Source organism: Monoraphidium neglectum, assembly GCF_000611645.1.
Source record: "Monoraphidium neglectum strain SAG 48.87 unplaced genomic scaffold scaffold01823, whole genome shotgun sequence".
Lineage (NCBI taxonomy): Eukaryota > Viridiplantae > Chlorophyta > Chlorophyceae > Sphaeropleales > Selenastraceae > Monoraphidium > Monoraphidium neglectum.
The window spans coordinates 1-8,857 of NW_014011805.1; the positions used below are offsets into that span (position 1 = coordinate 1).

The 8,857-nt window shown below is 62.7% G+C and overlaps 2 protein-coding genes across 2 annotated transcripts; one reads left to right on the plus strand and one right to left on the minus strand.

Annotated features, from left to right (window-relative positions):
• Positions 1–2,751: 2,751 nt before the first annotated feature.
• Positions 2,752–3,060, minus strand: MNEG_9109 (hypothetical protein; the record flags this gene model as incomplete). Its single annotated transcript, XM_014042418.1, has 1 exon — positions 2,752–3,060. A coding segment is annotated over one exon (309 nt), but the record flags the coding sequence as incomplete, so codon positions are not given.
• Positions 3,061–4,898: 1,838 nt separating this feature from the next.
• On the plus strand, positions 4,899–8,616 carry MNEG_9110 (hypothetical protein; the record flags this gene model as incomplete). Its single annotated transcript, XM_014042419.1, has 3 exons — positions 4,899–5,529; positions 7,724–7,826; positions 7,939–8,616. Coding segments are annotated over 3 exons (1,412 nt in total), but the record flags the coding sequence as incomplete, so codon positions are not given.
• Between the last annotated feature and the right edge of the window lie 241 nt (positions 8,617–8,857).

Below are 8,857 nucleotides of genomic sequence, written 5' to 3' on the forward strand. Positions count from 1 at the left end.
CACACACACACAGCCGGCAAGCATGAGGGTGGTGCATGCCGCCGGCGGTGGCGTGACCCCTCAAAACCAACCCACCCCCAGCCGCCATGCGACCGTGGCATGCACCTTCCAGGGTCAAAAGGTGTCTCAGAATTACAGTGCAAAGGAAGCTTCCGACCCACAAAATCCAAGGCGAAGATCGTGGGCCGGCATCAATTTGAAATGGGGGCGCGCGGCCAAATGGGGCCGCGCGTCCCAGCCGCCACCGCCGCTGCGCGCGTTGCGTGCGCGGGGGGCGAGGCGCCGGCGGGCGCGTCCTTTGCTCCGGGGCTCGCGGGCTGCTGCGGGTGGTTGCAGGTTGGTGGAATGCGCGTGTGCGCTTCGGGCGCACCGAGAGCTGTCGCGCGCTGCGTGCTGTCGAGGGGGTGGCATGCCACGCACGCAGACACGCGCGACGACCGCCGGGCAGGAGCAACGACAGAACAGAGTGTGCAGAAAGACGCATGCACGCGCGCTCGAGCGCGCGCCTGGTTGCAGCGAGCGCCGCAGCGGGCAAACCCCGCACGATCGGCAGGGATGCCTGTCGGGCAGCTATCGGCCCCGCAAGTGGCAGGCATTCAATTTGATTGAATCAGGCCATTCGAATAGATCAGCAATCGTGTTGTCACATGGGCCCGCCCAAGCGTCTCGCCCCGTGTGGCGCGGGGGCGCCGCATGGCGGGGGCGCAACCAACGGGCAGTGCAGTGGTGTACGAATGTTGGTACAGAAAGGGAGCATACGCGCCCGCAGCAAGCGCAGGCGCGCCGAGCGCGCTGTCCGGCCGCGGCGGCCTTGCGCCCCTGCGCGCCGTGTGTGGCTCCGGAACCGCCGTCACGAGCGGGAACCCGGCGCGGCCTTGAACACGACCCGCCTGAAGGCCTCGGCGATGCCGTGCAGGTCATCTTCCATCGCCTTCTGGACCTGAATGGGATGAGAAAGCGGTCATGACAGCAAGCAACAAGGGACGATGTTGAACCGGTGGTGACCAGAAACGAGCAAAGCACGTCGCAGGGGGGACCAAAGGGGGCATTGGGTGATTTGATGCACCCAGCAGGCGCAGCGCCCAGGCCGCAGCAAGCAGCTCAGGAGGCGCCGCCGAGCCGCCGCCAACCGGCAGGGCGCGAGGCGCCACACGCAGACACAGACGGGCGCGAGGCGGCGGCGAGGAGCTTTCAAGAAGTGGCGGGCGCGGGGGCTGGGCAGCTCAGGATAAAGAAAATCGCACCACGGGGGCAGGGCCGGTCATGCGCCGGACGTCGCGCAGGGTGAGGCGCTGCACCAGGGCGCCGCCGTCGAAAAACAGGAAGGTGGGCACCACGCGCGCCCTGTGCCACCTGGGGCGCGGGCGCGGGCGCGGGCGCGGCGGTGTCGATGGATTCGGCGTCGGCGGCGCCAGCGGTAGTGGTGGTTTGGTTGGGGTGGACGCTGTGGCTGTGGTGATCGCAGCGGTTGTAATTGCAGCAGGATGTTGGCGCTGCGCGGTCAGGCACTGCCTGCGAGCGCCCGCGGACGCAGCTGCTCCTGCCCCTTGCACTGAAAAGTCGCTCGAATGGGCCTGGCCAGCAGCTGGGGAGCGCCCGAGGCGTCCAGCAGCGGGTTCCGGCCGCTTCGCGGCTCGCAGCGGTTACAGGTCGCAGTGGCCGCAGGGCTCCGAGTCCGATTCGATCATTAGAGGTGCACGTTGCGGCCAGCGCGCACCTGGAGATGTCGCTCCACTGGTGATAGTGGCAGGACGGGATCCAGGTTTCGACGGTGGTGAGAGGGAGGGGGAAAGTGAGTGGGGGCCGCGTCGGGATCCTTTCTGCCGACCAAGATGCTTGGGACGAAAGGCCCTTGCAAATTCAGAACTCCGGCTCTGCCAAGGCCCCAGTAGACAATTTCCCATTGAGCGCAATGCCGCAGCCACCAAGCCAAGCACAAAAGCACAGAGCCTGTGTGTCATCACAAACTCTAACGCTCACGTGATCGTAGTCATCGATAACGTTGTGTTTGGCAAACACCGCCCTGACACGCGCTCGGCTCGCCTGAGGGTCGATGTGTTAAGTGGGACAGGGGAAGGGCGGACGCTGACGTCAGCAACGGGCCTGCGCAGCTGTTGTTGGGGGATCTGCCCTTTGAGGCTCCGGCGGTCGCGCCAGAAGCGTCTGCACGGACGCGGCCGCCCGACGGCCGACGGCAGGGGCCGTCGCGCAGTCGACGCACCGCCCCACGCCCCATCCGCTTCGCGGCGGCTAACCACCCCATGGTCTCGCGTGCGCTGGAGCCAGTTAGGATGCCGCGTTCTGTTTTGTGCAGATCGGGCCACCACCCATTATTGCGAGGGTTTTGCCCCTCGCTGCTGCAAAAGCTTTAAAGGATGCGATTCGGCCGTTGATGCAGGCAAGACGCACCTCTGAGCAGAGCGCCTCGAGGCGCTTGTGGGCCGCCTTGCAGGCGCCGCAGGAGTTGGTGTAGAGGAAGACCACCAGCAGCTGGCTGCCCACCTTCTCAAGCACTGACTCGAGATGCTCCAGATCACGGATCTATCGATTTGAAATCCGAATTCGAACGGGGTGGTCAACATGCGGCGACGCTGGCTTTGGTGGAGCACCCACGTTGAGGCAGGGGTTGCAGCCAGTAATGCAGGGTACTTTTAGCACGCATGGGCACGCCCCGACCGATCAGCGGCCGCGCGGTCTTGCAGGGTGCGTGAAAGCGGCGCGGGTGTGTGGATCATGCAACCTGCAACCCACCTCCAGGACCTCCCCCTGCCGCGGCGTCTGCTGCAGCAGCGTCTCGCGCTCCGCCTGGCGCCGCCACGAGTTCTCCAGGTGCTGCCTGCGGTCGATGTGGATCGCGCTGACCGCCACCGACGCGCGGCGCCGCGGCGCGCCGGGCAGGGGGGTGGCGCGCTGCCGCCGCAACTGCTGCTGGTCCCGCTGGGTGTGCCGCTGCGCAGGCTGCGGCTGCGGCCGGCATGGCGCCGCGATACTGGCGCGCCTCACGCTCGGCGTCGCACTGGTGCCGCCCTCCCCTCTGCACTGCTGGCTACGTTGTTGCATCATGCTATACCTATTGAACGGACGGATCGTCTGTCTGATGGCGGGAGACGCAGGGTGCGACGGCTTTTTGGTTGTAAACGGAAGGACACGCAGCGCTGCAGCCGCTGACAAGATATGTTGGTTGATAAGTTATTGATGAATCCAACTGATTTGAGCAACAAAGTCGGTGAAGCCGTTGCGCAGATCGAAAATAATCGATCTGGCAGCTCAGACGCAGCCCCACCCTCGCCAGATGCAGTTATAGTTGGTTTATCTCATGTTTATGGACAATAATGCATGGAAGGCCCCTCTGGCAGACATCACAGAACTGAGTGACATCACTGCGCTGACACCGCTGAACCGCTTCACATGCAGTGAGCGCACATACACTCCAGCAGCACGGTGGTGCCAGCAGTGGTGGCTGAGACGTTTGACAGGTCTAAGTATGCAGCAATCTCGGTGATTTCTCTTATGCAGCAAACTCTCAACAACCAAGCTTTGCACCTGCTTGACACCGCTCGTGGCCGATGCCGACCGCGGGGGCTACTGCCATGCCAACCGCCAGTCCCTGCTAGCAGCTGCTGGGTTGCGTGCGCTTGCAGGTAGCAACAGGGTGGAGCCTTAGAGCTGGAAACCTCAAACCTTAAGGCGTCCCGCCCTTTTTGTAAGGTGGTGTGCTCGGCGCCCGTGGCATTTGAAGCACAGTGCACACATTGCAGCAAAGTGGCGAGGGCAGCAGCCAGCAACACGCTGGGCGTCCGCAGGCAAGCTGCGTGGGGGCCTCCCGTGGTCAACATGCCTAGCTGAACGCATGCAAAAGATCAAGGGTGGTGCTACTCATTGCGTTCTCACATGGAAGTGTGTTGACTATTGTAGCACATCGGCCAGCTCTGCATGTTTGTGGTGAGAAATCAAACAATGGATTCTTTGCTGCTGCAAGTCATCCACAGTCGTACAACCCACCCACATGTGGGCCAGCATGATGTATGCTCCACACCCCGCAATGCCTCAAATGCGGCATGCGTATGTGCTGCTGGGATGCATAAGGCTAGCTCCCCAAGCTAGAGGACGAGCCCCGCTGCAGTGATGCGGTATTGGGGGCGGCAAAGGCAGCGGCTGTACGACGACAGACACACCACATGGTTTCTTGAGCCCCCGCTGCTGGTGCCGCTGGTTTCAGGACTTTCCAGTGAGAGACGTTGTACCGATATTACATTTGATCAGGTCCCACCCTTCGTTTTTTCGACGTTTTGATACCTGTTATCTTGGGACCTCCAGACCCCAGGTCGTACTGTATCGGTATCGGTGCTGGAGGTACCGGTACTACGGTGACAGCACCGCGGTATCAATTCATGTTGAAAGCTGTACTCAGAAGGTGTTTCACACGTATCTGCCTCGTACTTTGTGTTCTGAAAAGCGCGATCTGGTCAAAGAACAAAGATCCACACAGCTCGCCTTACATGATGGATGCTCGACGCCACACGTCGGGATGGATCCTGGAACTGCCGCAAGCGGCGCTGGAGGCCGTCATGTCGAGGCTCGGCTGCGCAGCCACGAGTGCGAGCGCGCGCCTGGCGCACCCTATCCTCTGCGCCGCGATCGACCGCCAGCTCCCCGCCATCACAGTCAACGCCACCAGCAGCCATTATCAAAAAGCCAGGGGTCTGCCCTTGTCTCAACTGCCGCTTCTCAGGTTTGTGGGGGTCAAGTAAGGCTGGGCTTGGCCTGCACAACCACCCCTGTGCAACCCCACTTCGTGTGCAGCGCCGCTGCACGTCCCCGACTCATCCCGATTTGATGAGCTCCCCTGCTTCTTCTGATCCAGAGCGCGCTTTCCATCCGCCACGAGCATCACCATCATGGTGTGGAAGCGCACGTCACCCGTTTTGGATGACATTGGAGAGCACGTGACCGCCTACCGCGAAATCGACCCCAGCGGTGACGAGATTGCCGCCATCCTGTCAGCCTTCCACGCGATGCCCACCCGCGCCTGGGCGGGCATCACGGTTGTCAAGGCATTTGTGGACCAGATAGTCATGTACCCATTGGTGCAGCAGCTGGCGCGCATCTGTGGCCCTGGCCTCCATCGCGTCGTGGGCGATTATGCCGCGGAATCGACGGGCGAGCTGGTCATGCCACTGCTGCCGCTGGCCAGCACCCTGCACCACCTCGACCTCATTCAGGGCTTCGGGAATCCCATCGCGCTGGCCCCCAGCGTGGCACCCCTGCTGGCCTCGTTCTCGGCGCTGCGCTCGCTTGCAGTCGCAGTCGCGGCCACCACCGGCGGCCCGCCCCCGGCGCTCGGCGGGTGCCTGGCCGAGGCGGTGCGCGGCATGACCGCGCTGACGCGCCTCGATCTGCATTTGTCGGAAATTGAGGCGCCTGCCGACCTGGTGCCGCACTACCCGGAGCAATGCCGTCTCAACCTTGGCAGCGCTCTGGCTGGATGCAAGGACACGCTACGCGAGCTGCGGCTGACAGCCGACATTTGTGGAAGATGGGCGTACACTTTTGCTGGCTGCATGATGGCGGCAGTCACGAGGCTCGAGTTGTGGTGGGTGGCAGCCAATTACGTGATTGTTTTGGTGGCGTGCGAAGGGTCGCGAATGGGTAGGGGTGAGCACGTCAAGCTCATGATGCAATCACCACGATTGATTTGCACAGGCAACTCACATTCACCCTAATATATATGGCTCGCGCACATCCTCCCCAAAAACCTGCGCAGCACACATGCAAGCGTGTGCGTCGGCGAACCGCCGCTCTCGGAGGCCGCGGCAGCGCTGCCCGGGCTGATAAGCCTGGACGCAACCCAGGCGGGGAGGTTTGTCATCTGCGGCGACCTGCCTTGCTTCACACAGCTCACGGAGCTCCGCATAAGTTCCTTCGGATATGCCCCCGGCGACGGCGACGGCCAGCTGCTCTCCCGCCTCGCGCCGCGCCTCAGCAAGCTGGCGCTCTCGTCTCTCGCGCGCGACGTTCCTCTGCTGGGCTTGGCAGCCGCCCATGCGGGACTGCGCGACTTGGAGGTCAGCGGCATGGACTTGCGCGAGCAAAGCCCCAGCGACTGCGAGTCCATGCAATCACTCAAATGCGTGACTGCGCTGAAGCTCACCCGCGGCCGCAGCTTTGTCCTGCCGTACGAACAATACGACAAAGGAATAGTGCTGCGGCGGTCCTCGGTGCTGCATTGGCACGCGCTCGTCATGCCCCCTGCGCTTGCGAGCTTTGTTTACGCCGGCTGCTGCCCCGTGCTGCTGTGCGCGACGCTGCCGCTGCTTGCCGACGCCCTCGGGCAGACGCTCAGGCGGTTCGAGCTGCACGGGTGCATCATGCCGCGGAGCGCCAGCGAGGGGTGCCGCGCCAGCAGGAGTTTAGTTTTGTTCGAGCGTCTCCAGCGGCTGACGATTAAAGCAGCTTTTGACGAGGCCATTGTCCTGGAGGGGTTGGAGGGCCTAACAGCCCCCATGGCGGAGGCGCCGGTGCCCGGCGCGACGCCGCGGTGGCTGGGCCCGGCGCTGAGGGCAGTGTGCGTGCACCTGCCGGCCGTGCGTTTGGACGCGGCGGCTTGGAGCCGCTGCATGGAATTGGTGGCCGCCTCGCAGCCGCCACTCTCTGTGCAGTTTGAGCTATTTGACAGGTAGCGAGCCTCTATTCTGCACTTTTTTTGGGTGGATGGCGTGGCTGGCACGCCACCAGCGGGTGGACAAGAGACCTACGCGTCTGGTGATGAGATTGACATATTTGACGGATGAATGACCCTAGAAAGCGAGGGGCAACCACCACACGCCAAGTCTTGAAACATGTGCACATGTAATGTAAATGCATCGCGTGTTTGTTGCCCAACGAAACACAGAGTTCCTGCTGGCAACTGCGGCGGGGCATGTGCCCGCGCGCGTGCGTGTGTGGGTGTGGGGGGGGGGCGCGCGGTCGTCGGCAGTTGCAGATATAGCGATGTATGCATGTCTCTAACCACCATGAAAGTCACACGGTCACTGTTACAAGCGCAAATGATTGAACACTTTCGTGTTGATGGGTACGGAGCTTGGTTGCGGTGTTGCGGTGTTGGATCAATTCATCACAGTTTGTGAAGGGATGATGGAAGGCACGCCTTGACTCCTTGACAGCGCGCACGGAATGTGTCAGTAACTGTGAATTACCGATGGGTTTTGTGTGCCCCCACATGGTTGTGTTCGTGAGGCGCAGCCACTGCTTGCATGGGCTCTCTGGGCCTGCTGCCCACGCATGAGCCGCAGCCCATCCACATGCACGTGGGGAGGTGCTGAAGTGGCCGAGCTGTCGATGGCGCGGCAGCAGCGTCTGCAACGCTTACAGAGAGCCTTAGAATCCTGTATACAACTATGAATCATGCTCCCATGGATGCGAAGGATTGCAACGACGACGGCTAGCCTACGTGTTCTATGATACATCTCATGTGCTACAGAAGCCCATCAAAACAAAGATCAGATCGCAGTATAACTCACAAGAAGTGATCCCGTATGCAAGTTGACACGTCTGTGAGATCCCGCCCCACGTGATCTGGTCAAAAGGCACGAAAGCTCTGATTATACGATGCAGGCCCGATCGGGATCGTCATCACGGCTCCTTGATCTGCCTCAGCCAGCGCTGGAGGCGGTGGCATCGAGCTTGGGCTGCGCCGCCGCAAACGCGCGCCGCGCACACCCAGTCCTCTGCGCCGCGATCGACCGCCAGCTCCCCGCCGTCACCATCAACGCCACGAGCAGCCGTGACATCCAGGGCCTGCGCCTATCGCACCTGCCGCAACTGAGGTGGGGTTTGAGGCTGCGCCGGGCCCGCTCCTCCACTAAAGCCGTGCATCAGTACTGCATGCGCAACGACGCATGGCGTCCGAAACGCTGACCACATGGCTGCCCCCTCCAGGGCGCGCTTCCCTGCCGCGGAGCACGTCATCATTAGGGCTTCCAAACGCTCGCCATGCACGTCAGACGACTCGTACGACTTTCCGAGCTCGTCGGACGACGATGGGGATGCCATGTCCGGTCGCGTCGCTGCGTTCGTGTCCGCATTCAACTCCCTGCCCGCGGGCGCCTGGGCGGGCGTCACAAGCGTCGAGGTGCACGCAGATGGTTACGTCTTCATCGCCCTCATGCAGCAGCTGGCGCGTGTCTGCCCGCGCCTCGCACACGTATCCGGCATCCGTGCCGCCTGCTCGCACAGCGGCGTTCTGGTGCCTCTGCTGCCAGTGGCCGGCACCCTGCAACACCTTGACCTGGTCAATGGCCGCCCAGGTTGCATCCCGCTGGTCCCCGGCGCCGCGCGCCTGCTGGCCTCCTTTGCCAATCTGCGGTCTCTCGCGGTCACGCTCGCCGCCGGCCGCCGGGGCGGCGGCGGCCTGCCCGGGGCGCTCGGCGGCTCCTTGGCCGAGGCGGTGAGCGGCATGACCGCGCTGACGCGCCTCGATCTCGACATAGTGAGCGACGGGCACCTGGAACCCTCGGTACAGCAGGACCCAAATGTGTACCGCCTGAACCTTGGCAGCGCTCTTGCCGGGTGCAAGGAGACGCTGCAGGAGTTGCGGCTGTCGACTCGCGATCAGGAGTGAATGTGCACTTTCGCGGGCTGCATCTTGGCAGCAGTAACTCGGCTTGAGATTTGGTGGGTGGCTAGATTGGGACAGGAATTGAGCATCTATTGCCGGCTTGCATTTGCTTGCGGTCACGGAGCGAGTGATAAGGGGTGATTAGCGCTGCAGCAGCTCAAGGACAGGCAAATGTGGTGTCGGGACATGCATGCAAAGGTGCAACTGCCAGACTTCAACTCGAAGCTACTTGCTAAGCCC